At 38.9% G+C, this 22,118-nt stretch overlaps 1 protein-coding gene across 1 annotated transcript in view; it reads right to left on the bottom strand.

The window, feature by feature from the left end:
• Positions 1-16,123, bottom strand: part of CRCP (CGRP receptor component) — a 39,278-nt gene extending 23,155 nt beyond the window's left edge. Inside the window, exons 1-4 of the mRNA XM_010980792.3 lie at positions 15,992-16,123; positions 5,569-5,605; positions 2,708-2,806; positions 448-542 (exon numbers count right to left, since the gene is read on the bottom strand). Of these exons, the coding sequence (XP_010979094.2) occupies positions 448-542; positions 2,708-2,806; positions 5,569-5,605; positions 15,992-15,999 (239 nt within the window). The 5' untranslated portion in view covers positions 16,000-16,123. The remainder of the gene's footprint in view (positions 1-447; positions 543-2,707; positions 2,807-5,568; positions 5,606-15,991) is intronic.
• Between the last annotated feature and the right edge of the window lie 5,995 nt (positions 16,124-22,118).

Raw genomic sequence — 22,118 nt, 5'->3', positions numbered from 1 at the left:
GTCACCAAGAAATTAACTGGGCACTAGAAGAGCAGACAGAATATTACTAAGCCACTTTTGTCCCAAGCAAACACAAATGTCAAATGACTTAATTCATCAACTTTATAAAAAGCACTTTAATTTGTGAATCCTATTTTTCAACCAATTTGGTCTGAATGCTGGGAATGGGTTGTGGGACAGGTAATAGAACTGGGCCTCAAAAAAAAAAAAGATTTTTGAGATTAAAAAGCCCACTAAAGTTCTGTTTCTGGCTCTAGAAGGATTCCAATGTCTACATCTCAGTAATCTCATCTACAATACCATGGTCCTACTGTAAAAGAGCACTGTGTATCATTTATAATTCAAAACCCAACAAAATATAAATACACGGCTGCTGAGGATGGCTTTCATAAGCTATGACTTTCATTACATGTCAGCCTTTTTCTATTTAAGATAATTTTTACTTACTTGGTCAACTTGTGGCTTTTCATTGCCGTGAGAAATTCTCTGACAATCTCAGGACTCTGATGCCTGCATGGTGTTTTTGATATGTATTTTAATGTCTACAAAAAAAAAAATAAATAAAGGGAAAAAGCAAGAATAAGACAAATAATCCTGAATTAGAAAAAGAGACGGCAACGGCTATAATTTAGTACTTTAAAATTTTATTTCAAAAATCTTCTATAGGACAAATGCCTTCAGGAGAGTCAATCTTCATATAACAGGAATTCCTTAAAAAGAAAACCAGTATTTAAAGCAGGAAGAATAACTACTAAAATTTTAGAAAAAAACATCCAGCATTAAAGAAAAGACTCAGACAACTAACTGCATTATCATATTTCAGCTATTTTTTTAGAGATAAGGAACCCAAAGACTAAAATAGTCACAAGTCCATATAGATATAAATGACCCTATAAATAGATTAGAAGAAACAACACTTTCTTACAGAAGAATCCTATTAAACATAGAATGAGGGAAATAAATCACCATTAGGCAATCACACCATAGTAATAGTTACTCCAGGAAAGACCAACCAATTAATATAAAAATTAATTGGGCAAAAGCTCAAGGAGAAGTAGGATATTTGCACAGTCTCAAAGTATCTTCTTCAAAGTATTTATTAATTACGGTAGTAGTTTTATTATATCTTTACAGTATTTAATATCCCTCCCTTCAAGAGGTGAAGCCTAATTCCTTTCCCCTTGACAGTGGGCTGGTCTTGGTGACTCTTTTCTAATAGAACACGGAAATGGAAGAACAGTAACTCTATAATAGAGAAACCAGAGAGAAGCCACCTTAACAAAGTGATCAAAGTTAACATCAGTAATAAGACAGTGATAGCACATACTCTGTATTATGCAATGAGAAGGACATATTTATTACCACAATAACTCTCCTTAAGGCACCATGAATTACAAGCAAGAACTTAAGGATAAAGTGGTAGTAAGCTTAAATGGATTAAGTGTGTACTTAAGGGTACCTGATACCCTGACATCTGGTTATAAAACTAATTACCAACAACAATTTTTTTTCTTCTTTGAAAAAAGATGAACTATATAATGTACAAGAACATGAATGAATAAATGAAATTATTTATTTTATTTTATATACATGTTTAAATGAAAAAAATCAGATGGGGAGGAAGGGTGACAAAAGTGCTAAGCCTCTTATTTCCTTTAAAAGGGATTATGATAACTTAATTCAAGTTTAATCGTATCTTTGAAAAGATAAATTAAAAATAGTTAAATCCAGATCTCTATAGAGACAAAATCAGAATTGAAGGAAATAACAAGAAAAAATAAAATGACAGACATGAAATCAAACATCACATATAACAAGTATAATGGTTTAAACTTTCTTTTTTTAAGGACAAAGCATAAGATTGGAGAGATTGCAACAAACTATCAACTAGATACTAAGATTATGAATTACTTTTGCTTTCTTCTTTATACTTTTGGTACTTTCTAAGTTTTCTACAATAAAAAGTATCATTCTCTGTGTAATAAAGAATTTGGCTTTGCCAAAAGAGAAGGTCTGGCCTTTTCCCTCAGCTTCTGGGAGGTCATCAACAGACTCTTTGACTGTTATACCTGATAGGAGTATCTTTGTCTGGGGGCCTTACTCCTACTGGATAGTCTTAACAATGTGACTTAAGAGTAGGGACTTTGGGTCATGCAGTATCAGTTGACCTGGGGGCTGACATGAACCACACAATCAGTCATTCAATCATGCTAGGTAACAGAGCCCCAAGAAAATCTCTGGACACCAAAGCTCAGCTGAGCTTCCCTGACTGGCAATATTCTACATGTATTAACACAGCTTGGTTTGGAGAGAAACATGTTCTGACCCCACATTAGAAAACAACAGAAGCTCTTCATTTGGTATGTCTCCTGGAATCTGCTCCACTTGCTTCTTCCCTTGGCTAATTTTAATCTGTGTCTTTTCTCTGTGTGGACTGCTGGTGAATTACTGAACCTAAGTCTTGTGGATCCCTGACTTAACAATTGTACTAGAAGTGAGGGCAGACTTTTGATTATTCCCTCTTTGTCCTTGGCTAACCCTCGCAACTGGCCAAACTCTGTTTTTACAAACAGAATAAAAACTGGGTTGTAGTAAAGCTACTCAAATCAGGTAATACGTAATCATGATTTGGTGGCCAGTCATCAGCAAAATAAACGAATCCCCTTCAATGGTAGTTCGGGCAGACGCTCCAGAAAGCTAGGCTTACTTCATAGGTGATAGTATTCAAGTTCTGTTGCCCCGAACTGTGTTTATTCTTTCCACTTTCTTTACGCTGCTCTTTCAGATCAGTTAGTAACTGGAACACCTAGGAAGAGATATACAAAAGATTTTCATAAACAAATTTGAGAAATATATCTACTCCAAGGTCAATGATTTTGAAACAAAGGCAAAAATAAACAAATGGAACTACATCAAACTACAAAACTGCTGCACAGCAAAATAAATCATCAACAAAATGCCACCTACTGAATGGGAGAAAATTTTTACAAATCATGTGTCCAATAGGGGTTAATATCCAAAATACATAAATTCATACAACTCAAAAGCAAAAAACCCCCCAAAATCCAATTAAAAGATGGGCAAAGGATCTTAACAGACATTTACCTAAAGAAGACATACAGATGGCCAACAGGTACATGAAAAGATTGCCACCATCACTAATCATGAGGGAAGTGCAAATCAAAACTATACTGAAACTTTCACCTCACACCTGTTAGAATGGCTATTACCAAAAAGAAGAAGAAGGAGGAGAAGAAGTAGTAGTATTGGGGAGGAGAAAAGGAAACCATTGTGCACTGTAGGTGGAATGTTCCCAGCCACTGTGGGAAAAGTATGAAGGTTCCTCAAAAAATTAAAAACAGAACTATCACATGACTCAGTAATTCCACTTCTGGGTACCTATCCAAAGAAAACAAAAACACCAACTTGAAAGGATATATGCATCCCCATGTTCACTGCAGCATTATTTACAATAGCCAAGACATGGAAATAACCTAAAGTGTCCATTGACAGATGAATGGATAAAGAAAATGTGGTATACAAGGGGGCAGGGTATAGTCAGTAGTAGAGTGCTTGCTTAGCATACATAACTTCCTGGGTTCAAGTCCCAATACTTCTATTAAGAAATAAAAAAATTAATAAGCAAACCTAACTACCTCCCCCCAAAACAAACAAAAAGTGCAAAAAATCAACTATACTTCTATTTAAAATTTAAAAATTTTTAAAAAGAAAAGAAAAAATAAAATGTGGTACACATACACAAAGGAATATTATTCAGCCATAAAAAAGAATGAAATCTTGCCATTTGTGACAACATGAATAGATGTTGAGGGAATAATGCTAAGATGAAATAAGTCAAGACTTATGATCTCAACCATATGTGGAATCTAAGAAAACAAAAACAAAAACCAAGCTTATAGATACAGAGAACAGATACGTGTTTCCCAGAGGCAGGGGGTAGGGAGTGAGCAAAATGGATGAAAGTGGTCAGTGGTACAAACTTCCAGTTATAAAATAAATAAGTCATGGGGATATAACATATAGCATGGCAAATGTAGTTAATAATACTGTATTGCATATTTGAAAGTCGTTGAGAGTAAATCTTAAAAAGTTCTCATCACAAGAAAAAAAGAATTCTATAACTATGTATGGTGACAGATGTTAACTAGATTTACTGTGGTGAACATTTTGCAGTATATACAAATATCAAATCATTATGTTGTTCACTCAAAACTAATATAATGTTGTATGTCGATTGTGTTGCAATAAAATATCTTTTTCCTAAAACAAATGGAAATGATTTTTTTAAAAAGAGTCTGCTTCTCTAATACGAAAATCTAATTTATTTCTGAAAAAGAAAAATTATGAGATGAGTGATAAAATATGGTTTCCCCTGCACTTCCTCCCCAAAAAAGAGAAAAATACGCTATAGAACTTTAGAAGTAAACTTTCCCCACAAGAAAGAAACACACGTGTGTTAGTGCTAAGGAGCATGGGGGGAGGAAACCTTTTTCCTGTTTCAGAGATTATACCACAGAATTGAGAAAACTACAGGATCACAGACCATTACTAGATACATTACTAGATACAACTCCCTCCCCACCTGTCATCCCTTTCAGTGATAGTGGCATGAGACCCAATTAATGCAATGTTTCCCCAATGGATAAAACACTAAATAGTCCAGACTGGACAAAGAGGTTCCTAAAAGCCAATGGCTTGGCTAGCAACCATTTCCTTCCTGTTATGAGCAGCAACCATTTAAGATGAACCTTTAGGAAGAAAGGAGTATGGCCCACTGTGTTAATTCTACTACTTTCCATATGTATCCCACAAGGGAGACTCAGCTCTCCCGCAAGTCTTCCTGAGTTTCGACCCTGGCATGTGAAAAATAAACAGTGAACATATGAACAGTTCTTTCTATACCTGGACTTAACCTATCAGATGGTTTTGCTTGTACCAAACAAGACCCAGGCCAAACAGAAGGTCAGCAAAAATAATGTTCTATCTCCCTCTCACCAACCTCTTTCCTTCTCCTTCCTCTCTTTCCCCAGCAACCCAACCCTCCAACCCCCAAGTTCCATATCTGTTAGTTGCTACTAAATTGTTTACAATGGTAAGTCAACTAAACTCTCACTTCCAAAATCAAAGTGTTAACACTTATGAGGCTATTATGAGGACCAAAATAACTTATAAAAGTGTAAAAGGTAGAGTGCTAATTAAGAAAATGCATAAGTATTTTAATGGAAAACTTTTGCAAACAGAAGTAGTTCCAAAATGGATGCTCCCATCCCATGAAGGCATCCCAAATGAAGACCTAAATTCTTTGGGATTTGGGGAAGGTTGCCTACAGTAACACTAAAGGCTTCCCAGTTTCCCTGAATTACTGTGTATAATTTGCCAAGCTAAGACTTTGCCAAGGTCCACCAGATGGAGTCATCTCTCCTATTTTAAAGTGGAAAATCCAAATGAATTCAGTCATTTCTAACCAAAACCAATTCAATAATCTTCAGAAGCAAAGGGCAAGTAATTAGAGAGGAAAATACAATAGTCCACTTCAAAATTATTTACCTCATAGTTACTGAGCAGCGCAGAATTGGCATCCTTCCTGCAAAATAAAGTAAATTATTATCAGTCTGGGCTCACATCCCTTTGTGGGAATTAAATATACAAAATAATTCCTCTGTCAAGATTCAGTGGTCTAGTTCAGCAACTTGGGGACTACAATCTAAAATTGAGAAATGTCCTAAATCTTACTGGTTAGCTGGTAATGGACAATTTCTGAGCAAATTCTCCTTTTTAGAGCCATAGTATATCACACATCCATCACCAGGTAGGAGATTAAAATGCTACACTTACACCTGGTCCAAGTAAGCAGAAGTTAAGAGAAGTCAGACATTTAGGGGAAGTTAGTTACAGAAAGAACATGGGGGGCAAACCAGCACGGGTAGAGGGATGTTAATAAACAGAGTGAGGGTGCTGGAATTCACTAGATAAACAGAATGCCGTTTTATCCCATGGCCATGTCCTCTCTCCAGTACCATCTGCCTTCCATTAGCTATTGCCATTTTGGGTAGTCAAGTCTTCATGCTGAATCACCAGAACTGGGATCCTTAACACTAACATCACTACTGGAAATTCCAGCAACATCAAGAATTCTGCCAGAGATCCACAAAACTCCCAAGGTGTCCACCTTCTGTATCAACTCAAAAGGTAGAGTTCATATGTCAGACAGTGGTCAAAAGACTGACTGACTCCTGTGCTACCGTCAATCGAGACAAAAATGCCATCTTTAATATGTGAATGAGCAGAGCAATGTGACTTATATTAAATTACAATCGATCCACTCTGCAGTATCATCAGAAAATACTTACTGTTTCTAACAGTCTAGAGGCAGTAAAGTGTGATAATTAACAACAAAGTTTTGAAATCAGGCAAGTCTGGGTTCATATTCCAGCTCTGCCACTTACAAGGTATGTGAGTTTTAGTGAGTTACTTAATCCCTCTAAGCATCCCCATCTAAAAAAAAAAAATGAGGATTACTAGTACCTAGAAGGGTAGCCTGGATTCTAAACCCAGCTCCACTGTCCATTAGCTATGTGAATTTGGGCAAGTTATTTAACTGCTCTATGCTTAACTTTTCTCATCTTTAAAATGGCAATTATAGTACCAACCTCATAAGACTGTTTACAGGATTAAATTGAAACATGTAAAGTACCTGGGACACAGTAAGTGCTCAATAAATGCCATCTTCTATCATTACCACCTGTGCTACTGCCACCACCACCACTTCTCACTACTTCATAAAGCTATTGTGAGGATGAAAGGAGACAACAGAGTTGGGGGTAGAGCTTGTACTCAGCAGGCATAAGATTCTGGGTTCAATCCCCCAAATTATTCCCACTTTCTTAGTAATAGTCTCCACTAACAAAAAAAAATAAAATAAATAAGTAAATAAAATAAAGGAGACAACAAATTTTAAAAGTATAACATAATTCTTGGTACTTATTAAGATTTCCCTAAATGAAGGATATTATTTTTAAAAGATATCATCTCACTTAACTTCTCATTAAAAACCCTGTGATGTAGGAACTATTATGATTCCTCCTTTATAGATGATGAATCTGAGGTTCAGAGATTAAAAAACTTGCTCGAGGGCACACAGTAAAAAGCCTAACTGGGGATTCAACAACAAGATGATAGAGTGGTAGGATCACAAGCTTCCCTCTCCTCACGACTGCAACGAAACCACAACTGAATGCTTAACAACCATAGAAAGAAGACTGGAACCTAGCAAAAAAGATCTTCTGCAACTGGAAACATAAAGAGGGAACCACAGCAGGACGCAGGAGGGGCGTGCTGGTGATTAATTGGGCCCCATACCCTCGGGGTGGGAGACCCACAAGCTGAAGATTTGGTAAGTTGCAGGGGCCCTCCCACAGGAGTGAGAGCTCTAAGCCGCACGTAAGGCTCCCCAGCTTGGGTCCCAGCATTGGGAAGAGAAGGAGACCCCAGGACATCTGGTTTTGAAGGCCAGGGGGCCTTGGCTCTGGGAGCCTCACGGGACTGGGTGAAATGGGAGACTCCACTCGCTTGAGAAGAGTACACTCACGTGCACCAGGTCCAAGGGCAGAGGCAGTGATTTCATAGGAACCTGGGCCAGACCTGCCTGCTGGATTTGGAGGCTCTCCTGGGGATGTGGGGGATGGCTGCAGCTCACTCAGGGGACATAAAAGCTGGTGGCAGACATTCTGGGAATATTAATCTACATGGGATTTCCTGGAGGCTGACATCTTGATTTGATCATTAGCACCAAGACCTAGCCCCACCCAACAGCCTGTAGGGAAGCCTCAGGCCAAACAACATACATGGTGGGAACACAGCCACACCCATCAGCAGACTTCCTGAGCCACAAAGGCCTCTAGACACCGCCATACACACCAGAAGTCCAGGACCAAGCTTCACCCAGTAGTGGGCAGGCACTGGCTCCTCCTGCCAGGAAACCTGCATAAGCCTCTAGTCCAGCCTCATCCACCAGGGGCAAATACTAGAAATAAGAAAACAATAATCCCAAAGCCCGTGGAAGGAATCCACAAACACATAGAAAGATAGACGATATGAGGTGGCAAAGGAGTATCTCCCAGGCCAAGGCACAAGATTAAATCCCAGAAGAAATAAGTGATGAGGAGATAGGTAATTTATCCAAGAAAGCGTTTAAAGTAATGATGGCCAAGATGTTCAGAGAAATCAAGAGGAGTATAGATGCGGAGAGTGAAGTTTTTAGCAAAGAGTTGGAAAATATAAAGAATACCCAAACAGAGTTGAAGAATAAAAATCACTGAAATGAACAATACACTACAAGGAACCAAGAATAGACTAAATGAGGCAGAAGAACAGATCAGTGAGCTAGAAGACAGATTAGTGGAAATCACTGCTTCAGAACAGAACGAAAAAGAATAAAAAGGAATGAAGATAGTTTAAGAGGACTCTGGGACAACATGAAGCACTCTAATATTTGCATTATAGGGGTCCCAGAAAGAGAAGAGAGAGAGAGAAAGGACATGAGAAAATTTTTGGAGAGATAATAACCAAAAACTTCCCCAACTTGGGAAAGGAAACATTCACCCAAGTCCTGGAAGCGAAGAGTACCACACAGAATCAACCCAAAGAGGAACACACCAAGGCAAATAGTCGTCAAACTGACAACAATTAAGGATAAGGAGGAAATATTAAAACTAGCAAGAGAAAGCAACGAATAACATACAAGGGAACTCCCATAAGGTTATCAGCTGACTTTTCAAGAGAAACTTTACAGGTGAGAAGGGAGTGGCATGATATATTTAAAGTGATGCAAGGGGGAAACTTACAACCAAGAATACTCTATCCAGCAAGGCTCTCGTTCAGACTTGATGGAGAAATCAAAAGTTTCACAGAAAAACAAAAGCTTAAGATTTCAGCACCACCAAACTACCTTTGTAACAAATATTAAAGGACCTTCTCTAGTTATCAAGCCATAAAAAAAGAGAACAAAAAGAAGAAAAAAAAAAAAGAAAAAGAAAAAAAAGGGAGAGATCTACAAAAGATTGTTTTGGCTATTCGGGGTCTTTTTGTGGTTCCTCATAAATTTTGGAATTGTTCAAGTTCTGTGAGGAATGTCGGGAGTATTTTGATGGGGGTTACGCTGGATCTGTGAATTGCTTTGGGTAGTGCGGCCAATTGATAGTGTTGATTCTTCCAATCCAATAACACAAGAAATCTTTCCATTTCTTTGTGTCATTTCAGTTTTCAGAGTATAGGTAACCTGCTTGGTTAAATTTATTTCTAGGGATTTTGTTGGTTTTCGATGTAATAGAATTGTCTCTGCTAGTTATAAAATTGTGGTTTTTGAAGTGAAAAAAAAGTGAATGAAGGGCCACAAATGGCAAAATAGCCTTTTTATTTATGGGTAAGTTGTATTCAATTACATATATATATATGTGTGTGTGTGTGTATATATATATATAATATATATATATTACATATCCATTATCTATTCAACTATTGATGTACACTTAGGATGCTTCCATATCTTGGCAGGTATAAATAATGATGCTGTTAATAGCAGGGTGTATGTGTCTTTTTGAGTCAATTCTTATTTTGTGGTTGGCTTTATTTCTTTGATAACTATGTAAGTTTAAAAAGCTAAAGCTCTAAACGTTCTTAAAAACAATGAACAGTACATATATGTAAATTAAAAATATATGTGCAGTTAAAAAAAAAAGATCTATCAAGCTATGAAAGACATGAGAGAAACTTAAAAGACATATTACCAAATGAAAGAAGTCAGTCTGAAAAGGCTACAAACTGTACGATTCCAACCAAATGACATTCTGGAAAAGGCACAGCTACAGAAACAATAAAAAGATCATGATTTCCAGGGGTTTGGGGAGGGGGAAGGAGGGAGGAATGAATAGATGCAGCACAAGGGATTTTTAGAGCAATGAAATTATTCTCTATGATACTATAGTGGTGGCTACATGCCATTATGCATTGGTCAAAACCCAGAGAATGTACAACATCAAGAGTGAACCCTAATGTAAACTATGGACTTTGGTTGATAATAATGTGCTCATGTTGGTTCACTGATTGTACAAATATGCCACACTGATGAGGGATGTTAAGGGTAGGGGAGTATATATGTGTGGATGGGGAGGGATATTTGTGAACTCTGTATTTTCTGCTCAATTCTGCTGTGAACCTGAAACTGCTCTAAAAAAATTAGTCTATTAAAAAAAAAAAAAAAAGAGCCTAACTGAAGTGGGCAAATGGAAACTGATAATGCAGAATCCTAAAAATCCAGGAAGGAGTTTGGACCTGACATGACATGCAACAAAGAGGACTATCTGTTCTTAAATTAGGAGTAGGGCTGTATGATGAAAATGAAGACACACAATTTCAAAAACACATACCAAATAGATGGGTGATTTCCTCAGTCAATAAATAAAGCAAAGCAAGCACAGGTGGCTAACACAAGGATCCAACCCAGGCCTTAGGTCATCAGCACAGTGACGTCAGTGCTCTAATCAATTCAGAATGTGAAGCTTACCAAATGCTACTAGTCATTCAACAAATAGCTAGGATTTCACAGAAGTGTTGCTTTGCCCAAATGACCACAACTGCACTCAGGTCACAAAGAATATATTTAAAAGGAATCAAACACAGGAAGGATAATGCATAATTAGTGTATGCAATATGGCTCATTAAAAATTGAAAATGACAAATCAAACCACATGTCATCTTTGCCTACTTAATCAGGAAGTCAGCCCACAAGGCTTCCTCCTATCTTTCCTTCAAATTGAATTACAACTCCCTGTGTGCCCTAACATCCAGGGCAACTGAGACATTCCTTCCTAAAACAAAGAGGAGAAAAAATACAAATGCTGTTTTTCCTCAAGGACAATGGATCCATCCCAGGTGCCACTATGACAATTTCATTTCCAAATCATGGCCCCTCCTATGTCATGCAGAATATTCCATGCCCTGGGAAATCTGTCCTTGGCTCTTGTAAGTTATTGCCCCACTGCCCAAGTCAATATTGTTAACTGCAAGAACCCAAAGAACATGTGCCTTTTCTAGAGCCAATATACAAAGTAGAGAAACTTTCTTCCATGTGCATTTTAATGAACCTGTGTTTTGGGACCAGGAGAACAATGAATGTTTAAACAAGTACTGCAAGACTGGTGGGCAGAAGCTGATTTACAGACTGATACTTTTATTAAGAAGATAAATAATTTTTTTAACCCAGCTAAATATTAATGGAGTAAATGCCAAAATATGCTAGGCATTCCTTTATTCAATAAAATGTCAATGAGTATGTTATCTACCTTTTATTAAGTATTGAACTATGGGTATCGGGAAGTTTCTTTAAGGCAGTTTTTATCCTGAAGAAGTTACTGTAACCACCACTAACTGATAGGTTGTTGAGAACAGCATATGGTGGGATTTGACAGACATCAACTTAATTAAGTTACCTAATTTAACAGCACCAACAATGATGTGATGTACTGAAAAGGAAATGTCCCTTACAGCAATCCTGTCAAAAAATGTTTAATTTGAATCTAGTCATGATGATATTATCAGACAAACCCAATGTGAGGAAACTTCTATAAATCAACTGGCCTAGATTCTTCAAATATTACTGTCATTTGTCATGATGCCAATGTCACAAAAAGAGGCTAGGAAACTGTTCTTAGAGCAAAGGAGATTAAAGAACCATGACAATTAATTGCAATGTGTGATTCTTGACTGGATCCTGAATGGATTTCTTTAAAAAATTCAGCTAAAACATTATTAGGACAATTGAAGAAATTTAATGCAGGTTGCATTTTAATGATAGTGGTTATATCAGTGCTAAATTCTCTGAGTGTGATAATGGTACTGCAGTTATGTATGAGAATGCCTTTTTAAGACTGAGTAAAATGATATATCTACAACTCTGAAATGGTTCAGTTAAGTGTGTGTGTGCGTGCGTGCATGTGTGTGTGTAGAAAATGCATGCATGTGTAACAGAAATAAGGCAAATATACCAAAATGTTAACAAATGATGACCACAGGTCAAGAATATAAAGCTAATTGTGATGCTCTTTTTGCAACTGTTCCACGGGTTTGAAATTTTTCAAGCTAAAAAGTTGAGAAAAATGGTAAATGTAAACTAAAGAATTCCATAAGGTTAAAGAAAAATTAGTATGGGAGGGTATATAGTTCAAGTGGTAGAGCACATGTATAGCATGCACAAGGTCCTGGGTTCAATCCCCAGTACCTCCTCTAAAAATAAATAAATAAGCCTAATGACCACCCCCCACACCAAAAACAAACAAACAAACAAACAAACAAACAAACAAACAAAAATTAGTATAACCTATAACTGAGGACATTTTCCTCCAATGTTTTCATATTCTCCTGTAGAACTAAGAATAGTATTGATTTTATTTACAGGTGTTTAAAGCAATTACTCCAAGTGAATTTTAAAGACTGTTTGAATCTATATTTACAGGAAGGCAGTCACTTAATTTCCTCAGGGAGTGAATTAGTTGACTACAGTTGGCTTGTTTTTGAGATTTAACCTGTCTGCTTAACTTGCTGAGTAAATTTAATGGATCTAAACAACTACTTTGGAAAACTAAATTCTGAATAAACAGAACAAAATGATCTACTGACAGATTTTCCTTAGAAGCACATGCATATACAAAAATGCCCAAACAATGCCTATTAATTGCCACACAGTTAATTCTTACAAACACAATGATGAACGGAATTGCTCAAATTCTATGTTCCACCTGTGTTATTGATTCGAGTCCTGTTCTGAAAAACTAAACTCTGGTCCAAAAAAACTGAGCAGCCTTCAAAGTAAACGAACAATTTAAACTATAGCCTTCTCTTGGGAGCTAGCAAACAAGTATTCTCTTTCCAGTCTGAATTGTTACTATATTGTTTGTAGGACCTACTAGCTAATCTCTAAACCTCAGTATTCCCAACTATAAAATGAAGGAAATTCTGACACTATCTCAAAAAGATGATACGGAAGAAAGAGTCCATTTTCTCTAACTATGTATATTAAGTTCAAGAATAAAAGAATGGCTTTTGCACAGCAAAAGAAACCATAAATAAAACAAAACAACAACCTATGGAATGGGAGAAAATATCTGCAAATGATGCGACTGACAAAGGTTTAATTTACAGAATATAAAAACGGTTCATACAACTTAATAACAAAAAACAAACAATCCAATCCAAAAACGGGCAGAAGATAATCAATTCTCCAAAGAAGACATACAAATGGCCAATAGGCACATGAAAAACTGCTCAATATTGCTAATTATCAGAGAAATGCAAATCAAAACTACAATGAGGTATCACCTTATACCACTCAGAATGGCTGTCGTTCAAAAGCCCACAAACGATAAATGCTGGAGAGGGTGTGGAGAAAAGGGAACCCTCCTACACTGCTGGTAGGCATATAGTTTGGTGTAGCCATTATGGAAAACAGTAAGGAGATTCCTCAAAAGACTAAAAATAGACTTACCATATGATCCAGCAATCCCACTCCTGGGCATATATCCAGAGGGAACCTTAATTCAAAAAGATATATGCACCCCAATGTCCATAGCAACACTATTTACAATAGCCAAGATATGGAAACAACCTAAATGTCCATCAACAGATGGCTGGATAAAAAGAAGTTGTTTATTTATAAAATGGAATTCTACTTAGCAATAAAAAATAATAAAATAATGCCATTCCAACATGGATGGCCTTGGAGATTGTCATTCTAAGTGAAGTAAGCCAGAAAGAGAAAGAAAAATACCATATACCACTCATATGTGGAGTCTTAAAAAAAAAGAAAAGAAAAAAGAGGACACTAATGAACTCATCTACAAAACAGAAAGACTCAGAGACATAGAAAACAAACTATTGGTTATCGGGGGGAAAGGAGGTGGGAAGGGATACATTTGGGACTTTGAGATTTGCAAAGGTTAACCACTACATACAAAAATATATAAAAAACAAATTTCTTCTGTATATCAAGGGGACTATATTCAGTATCTTGTAATAATCTTTAATGAAAAAGAATTTAAAAATGAATATATGTATACATATGCATGACTGGAACACTGCTGTACATCAAAAATTGACACAACATTGTAAACTGACTATACTTCAATTAAAAAAATACACACACAGATACACGCACACACACACACACAAAGAAAGAAAACCAACGAAGGGCATTACACAAGGGGTGACCTGATCTGATCCAATTAATATTTTAAGATCATTTTGGCCACTGTGTGGAAAACAGAATGGAGGGGACAGGGCAAGAGTGGAAGCCAAAGGCTATTTCTTAAACAAGAGCAGAGATGATGGACTACAAAATCAGCAGTGGGGACGGTGAAAAGTAACTTCATTCGAAATATATTTTGAAGGTGAAGACAACAGGATTGGTTGATGGACTGGATTTAGAAGTGAGGAAAGAGAGTTAGATTTTTGGTCTAAGCAACTGGATGGATAAGAGAAATATATTTGGGGGAATAATTTGCATATAGATGGATAAAATGACCAAGGGAAAGAGCGTGGAGAGAAAGGGTCCCAGGACTAAGCCCTAAGACACTTCAACATTTAGACGCCAAGCATGGAAGGAAGGGGGAGCCAGGAAAGAAGTAGTCCTTGATGCAGAAGGAAATCCAAGAGAGCATGTCACAAAGCCAAGAGAGTTTCTAGAGTTTCAGTATCAACTTCTGCTTAAGGATCAAGAAAGTTGAGACCAGGAAATCAACTTCTGGTTCTGACAAGACCGAAGGCTACGCAAGACCCATTTCTGTAGACTGGTGAGGGTGAAAGCCCAAAAGGATGAGAGAATGGGGGATATACAACACTTCTAAGAAGTTTTGTTGTGACAGAAAGCCGGAAGGGAGCAACAGGTGGATATGAATGTAGGGCTAGAAAAGGTTTGTTTGTTTGTTTGTTTGTTTTTTTAAGACAAATTAAAGCAGGCTTGTATGCTGATAGGAAATGCTCTATAAAAAGAGAAAAACTAATAATGATGCCTTGGGCTAGAGTAATACATATGAATGCTTTTCAAGTTGCAGCTTAAACCCCATAAGTGGACTGCAAAATCAATTTAGTGAGTCAACATTCTATTTTAATAAAAGAGAAGAGACTATCAGAATGTACTGCATACAGTAAAGTGCTGTCCCATGAAGCTTTCATTTCAGTTACATATGCATTTTGTGTTTTTTTAAGTCTGAAAAATAATAGTATGTGTACACACTAAACATGAAAAAGAACACAAAGGAAAATGTCAGTATTCAATAATCAGTGCCAAAGAGAACACAACATAGGTATGCCTACACGTAAATGATAATCATGCAAAAATCCACATACAGAGTAGCTGCAAAAACTTCCATTTGCACGTGGTACAACGAGCAAACATGGAAAAGACCACGTGCGGTTAAAACTGACAGAACGGCTTTTACTCCCTACACATACACGAACACACATGTACGGTTAACTGCTCCTCATCAAACTCGGACGGCACCTCCTTTGAGTCAGGGCTCCCTAGGAGCCCACTGCTCCTAAGCAAAGCTCTCCCCCAACACTTATCATCGGTCTTTCCTCCAGGTACTTTCCACCCTCTAAAACCCGACTCGAATCCCGGGTCGTGCTCCCCACTGTGACCCGGCAACGCTAGTGAGCGAATGAGGGAGGGAACAGACACCCTAAAAGGCAGCTGGGCCAAGTGGCACTCGGCCCCGCGTCCTAGGCAGGGGGTGGGAGTTGGGGAGACGGTTCGGAGGGCCAAAGCGAGCTCCTTTCTCCGCCGCCTCCCGCCAAATGGTCCTCCCCACACGCAGGGAAGACAGCTCGCCCCAGGCCCACGCCTCCCTGCTCCCCGGGTCTAGCCGTCCCCAGCTGCGAGCGTCGGCCCAAAGCTGGCGACACTCCCAGGGCGACTTACACTTCCATGTCGACCCCGCCTCTTCGCCTCCGGCCGCCGGTACACGCACAACCCCACAACGAGACACCACTGCTTCCGCCGCCTGGGCCAAGCGCCCCGCGGACGGCTCCGCGCGCCGCGCTGCACGCCGGGATCGTAGCGCTGCACGCCGGGATCGTAGCGCTGCACGCCGGGAACCTGGCGGACCCCACGGCTCCGAGAGCGCTGCGGGCCCCTCTAGCCGTCCGGCCTCGGTGCTCTTCGCCCGGTGGGGCTTCAGACTGTTAAGCAGTTGCAGACAAGGCTTCGCTCGTGTTTTCGTGGTCTAGGTTACATCGAAGCATTAATAAAGTAAGTTTCCAAAGATGTAATCGGATCAGTAGGCTTTTGCGGCGTTAAAATCCCACTCCTTGGATAGTAGCGATGGCGAGGGGCAGGCGGCCCTGGGCTGCTGGAAAGGCTGTTTTTAAGGATCTGGGTGCTGGATACGTGGTGCATTCTGTTTGTGAAAATTCAGTGAGCTGCACGCTTATGTGCACTTTGGTGTGTGTGTGTGTGTGTGTGTGATAATTGAATAAAACTTTCCAAAAGGTGGGAAAAAAAATTATCTCCCTTCTCTCTGTTCCCATTCTTAAAAGCTATTTGGCGAAAGGAAAAAAAAAAAAAAAGGAGAAGAAGAAGAAAAAAAAAGGTATGAAGAGCTTTAACGACAAGCAGTCTCTAACCTTCCGGGCTTTCTAGGAATTTGTCCAAAAGGAATTATCAGGCACTTGAAGAAAGATCGATGTGTAATGATAATTTTGCTGGGAGACAGCTGAAATGCCCGAAAGTAGGGAATTGACAAATCATGTTTCAAACATACAATGTAGTATATGTGGCTGTGAGAAATCAGGTAATATATATTTGATATACTGGGGAAATGCTCAAGATAAGGTTTTTAAAAGATAGAAGATGATGTAGTGTGACTCTAATAATCTAAGGAAAAATAATGCATAGTGAAAAAACAGCAATACCTAAGGGTATGGGAGATAGAGCCACCTAATCTACTAAATTTTGTGTATTAAAAAAAAAAACAGAGGTGAAAGAAAGATGGATGCCTATTTTCTGGATTTTTGGTATGTTTGAAATATTTCTTAAAGACTGGAAGGAAATATGCCAAAAATTAACAGTGGCAAGTGTCTTTAGATGATGAGTATGGTTAATTTTTTTCTGCTTTTTTATAGTTAGATCAGTTATCATTTACTAAACACATTCCGTTTGCAAGGGCCTTGATAAGTGCTTTGTTATTCTGTAATATCAACAAGTAATGGTGTAGGCTTTGCAGACAGTCTGTGATTCTGTTTACCTCCATAGCTTTCTTAGGGGCTTTCTGAGCTGTAGATTACTTAACCTCTCCTAACCTCAATTCCCTAATCTGTCAATCATACATCTGTTAGGTATCTACAGTGCCTAGCACTTAGTAAGTGCTCAGCAAATACTCATTACTGTGACAGTACAACTGTGACGCTATGAGGTAGACCCCTTCGTTATTCAAATTCTACTACTGAGGAAACTGAGGCAGGCTTTAATAGGTTGTAATTGACCAAAGGTCACTCATCTGGGAACTTATCCAGCAGGGATTTAAACCGAAACAATCTGAACAAATACAGGAAGTATATTAAATTGTTAATAGTGACTGATGACTGAATAAATAAAATATGCTATATTAATACAATGGAATACTATTTAGTAATAAAAAGGAATGGAGTACTGATACATGAAACAACATGGATGACCCTCAAAAACATGATCAGTGAAAGAAACCAGACACCAAAGACAACATACTGTATGATTCCATTTACATGAAATGTCCAAGAATGGGCAAAAAATCTATAGAGACAGAAAGTGGATGAGTGGTTGCTTAGGACTGGGAAGGGACAGAGGTGGTGATGGTAAGCTATTGGGAACTGAGTTTCTTTTGGGGGAAACAAGTGTCCTAAAATTAGATTGTAGTAATGGTTGCTCATCCCTGTGAATATACTAAAAAATACTGAATTGTATACTTTAAATGGGCGAACTGTATGGTATCTGAATTATATATCAATAAAGCTGTTAATTTTTTTTTTTAAACTGGTGTTTGCCTGTGGGGATTGCATTGGAAGAGAAGTGAGGGGAATTTTTAACATTTAACTTTACAGAGTTTTAAAAATTTCTTTCAATGTACATGTTATTTGTAAACTACAAAAAATATTTTTAAAACAACTGCTTTACTTTAAAAATCAACAAGTAAATAAAATGCCAGCCCAGACCCAGCTGGCCCTATTTGTGTGGAGAGTCCCCTGTACCTCCGTTGAGCAGAGCAGGCCTCACAAAGAAGCACTAAAGATGTCTGCTGTGCTATTCACTCAGCAGACATGCAGCGACGGCCCATTCCATGGTGATGATACAAGAGTGAGTAATACACACCTCCTGCCCTGGCTAGCTGACATCCTGGTTGGGGAACCACACTGGACATCACTAACTACAATACGCTGTGTTCAGACGCGGTGGAGAAGAAGAGAGTGTGACTAATGAGGTGGGGAAGCGTTCCAAAGCCAGAGGAGCTGGAGCTGAGTGAAGGGAGGAACACACTAGGCCAAGGCTTCAGGGATGGGCTTCCACAGAAGAGAGGCTAGTGCCTCTGAGGGGCCCATGATAAAATGCCTAAGTTCCGAGTTCCCCAAAGGATGCTAACCTAAGACTTTGAGGGCTATTTGTAGCCACCCAACCTATCCCATGGGGGCAGGCGGGTAGTCAGGAAGGCTGACTTCCCAAGGGAAGGCTGCCCAGAAGGAGCCCGCACAACAGAATAGCCCAGACAACAAAGCTGAGCCGGTTGACAGCTGAAGCTCCTGCCCAGTCTGTCCCCACTCAGGGCCTCTCTGCAGCTTTCCTAACTTGAGGTTGCCTGAGGAGTCTGTTCTTTGCCACACAATCCTAGAAGAGCTTTCTTCTTTTTTTTTCTTAATAGCTGGCTTTTTAGGCAGAGGTATTAAATATATACCAAGGGCCAGAGCATGAGCGAAGCTTGTATGTCTTCCAAGTGGAAATGTCCTGTTGAATGTTGAAACTTTTAGGTTTAGAGCGTAGAAGAAAATTGACAGATAGCGCTTTTGAAGGTATAAGTAGCAACTGAAGCCTTTAAAGTTAAGTCACCCAGGGAAAGTCTAGAATAGTAAGGCTTGCTTGGTGCTTAGCAGCTGTCAGAGTTGCTCTAAGCTCTTCACATGTGTACGCTTATTTAGTCCTCACAAAATCCCCACAGGGACGCGTGCCAGGCACTGCGTTTGTTAGCGAGGTCTCATCTACTTCTCTCAGGAGTCCTCAGAGTTAAGCACTATAATCAGCCCATTTCACAGAGAGGAAAGTGAAGTTCAGACAGGAGTTAGGAAGTGTCAGAGTCAGCATTCTCACTCTAATCTGGCCAATTTCAACACCCATGTGTACCAGCTCCACCTCAGCCTTACCTGTCTCCATTTTAGGGCCTGCCAACATCAGGGATCCCTCCTTGTCCTCCATTAGAGCCTTCCTTAGTCATTGTGAAGCACCAGGGTGGAAATTTTTAGGGGAGAGAAGCCAGACAAGGTTTTCACTCTCCCAAAGCAGATAAATTCCATACAACACTCAGCCCTCAGCTGAAGATGGGTGTTGCCCATTGTCTGAACAGTCTTGGACCCCCAAGCTGGCAATAAGAACAGACACAGAAGGTTTGCCTATGATCAAAGCCCTGAAGGAAACACCAGCAGAGAAGAGTGGGGTTGGGAATCCCATTTTTACCATCACAGGGGCAGGATTTGTTGACCCCTGTGACATCCAATCATGGGTTGTATTCCTAGCCAGAACCTCCTAGCTGAGCCCATTCAACCTCCAGAATGATCAAAGGTAATAACAATTATGACTGTTGTTGTTTTACACTTTGGGATGTTTTGTTACACAGCAATAGATACGTAAAGCACATTGCACATAAAATAATGAATAAATAGTTGTCCTAGTTTCAGCCCATCATTATTCTGGCCCATGAGGGCTTCATTTATTCATAATAGCAGTGACCACTTAGTATAAATCAGACATAGTACATCTATGATTTCTTCCTCAGTCAATACTCTGTGCGTGGGTATCATTCTCTCCTTTTTATTGAAACTTCAAGGAGTTAAATCACTTACATGAGGCCACATCCAAGGAGTGATTGTGGCTTAGATTCAAGCCCTGGCTCCTCTGACTCTCAGGGCCTGAATGAAGCACACTCCAAGATGGTAACTGCTGAGCCCTTCTAAAGTGCTGCCAGTGGTTAGGCCTCTGCCTGAGCTGTGTCACCAGCAACTGTCTCCATTAAAAACTAACAGGACTGTGGCCCTGGCCACCCCCTGTGGCATTCTTTCTGCCTGGCTGCTGCACACTCAACACATTGATGTATGGTCAATCTTAATCCAACAAATGAAGACCATGGCAACCCACAGGCCTCAAGACTCCTAGTCCATCTTTTGTTTTCACCATGAGGACTAGAAAGACAGTTGATTGTCATGTGAACTTTAGTAATGATCCTATTAGCCAGTTGTTGATCCCTTAGGTAATTAATTTCTGATAAATCAATGTCTTGGCATGCTCCCCCGATGGATGTTATTGCTGCCTGCACAGAACACAGCCTTTGTGGCCAGACTGCTGGGGTGCGTTCTCAGCTCTGCCACTTCCTAGCTGAGTGTTTGGGGGCAAGTCACTGAATCCCTACAGACTCAGCATCCTCATCAGTAGAATGGGAGTAATTATAGCATTGACCAAAAGGGGCTCTAGACTGAGCATTGCTTGTTACTAAGAAATAATGAAAGGCAAAACTCAAAAGGATCAAACTGTTTCCAGGTAACTTAACTGCATCCCAGAGGAAGCTCAAAAAGATTTATAGGAATACAAAAATCTCCAGCACCTAACAAGATAAAGATCTAATGTCTAGCATCCAACCAGAGATTACTAGGCATGTAAAAAGACAACAAAATATGACCCATAATGAAGAGAAGGATTAATAAATCAGAGAAGGACATTAAAATAGTTATTATAACTGCATTCTATATGTTTAAAAAGTTAAGTAGAGTATTTGAGTAGGCATTTCTCCAAAGGTGATATGAAAATGGCCAACAAACATGAAAAGACGTTCAACATCACTAATCATCAGGGCAATGCAAATCAAAACCACAGTGAGCTATCACCTCACAGTCATTATAATGACTACTACAAAAAAAACAAAACAAAACAGGAAATAACAAGTTTGGTAGGGGTGTGGAGCAGTTGGAATCCTTGTGCACACTTGATGGGATTGTAAAATGGTACAACTGCTATGGAAACTAGTTCCTCAAAAAACGAAAAATAGAACTACCATATGATCAGGCAATTCCACTTCTGAGTATATATCTGAAAGAAATGAAAGCAGGATCTTGAAGAGATATTCACATACCTCTATTCACAGCAACGTTATTCACAATACACAAGAGATAGAAGTAACCCACATTTCCATTAATGGATGAATGGACAAACAAAATGTGATATATATATATATATATTATATAATAGATGTATTAGCCAGGGTTTTCTAGAAAAAGGATATGTATACTAGAAGATATATTATAGAAATTGGCTCATGCTGATATGGAGGCCTAAAAATTCCAAAATCTGCCATCTGCCAGCTGGAGGACCAGGAAAGCTAGTGGTGTAATTCAGTCCAATTTCAAAGGCCTGAGAACCAATCTGAGTCCAAAAACCCAATACCCAAGAGGTCAAGAGAAGATGGATGTCTCAGCTCAAACAGAGAGAGAGAATAAATACATCTTCCTTCACCTTTTTCTTCTATTTGGGCACTCAACAGATTGGATGATGCCCACTTACACTGGGGAGGGCCACCTGTTTCACCAATTCAAATGCTAATCTCTTCTGGAAACACTCTCACAGACACACCCAAAAATAATGTTTTACCCGCTATCTGGGCATCTCTTAGCCCAGTCAAGTTGACACATAAAATTGACTAGCACAATTAAATAGTAATGTAGCTTTAAAAAGGAAGGAAATCTTGTCACATCATACAATAAGGATAAACCTTGAGGACATTAAGCTAAATGAAATAAGTCAATCACATAATGAAAAATAA

The sequence above is a fragment of the Camelus dromedarius genome, chromosome 24 (assembly GCF_036321535.1).
Source record: "Camelus dromedarius isolate mCamDro1 chromosome 24, mCamDro1.pat, whole genome shotgun sequence".
In the NCBI taxonomy this organism is placed as follows: domain Eukaryota; kingdom Metazoa; phylum Chordata; class Mammalia; order Artiodactyla; family Camelidae; genus Camelus; species Camelus dromedarius.
This window is presented reverse-complemented; position numbering and strand designations above follow the sequence as displayed.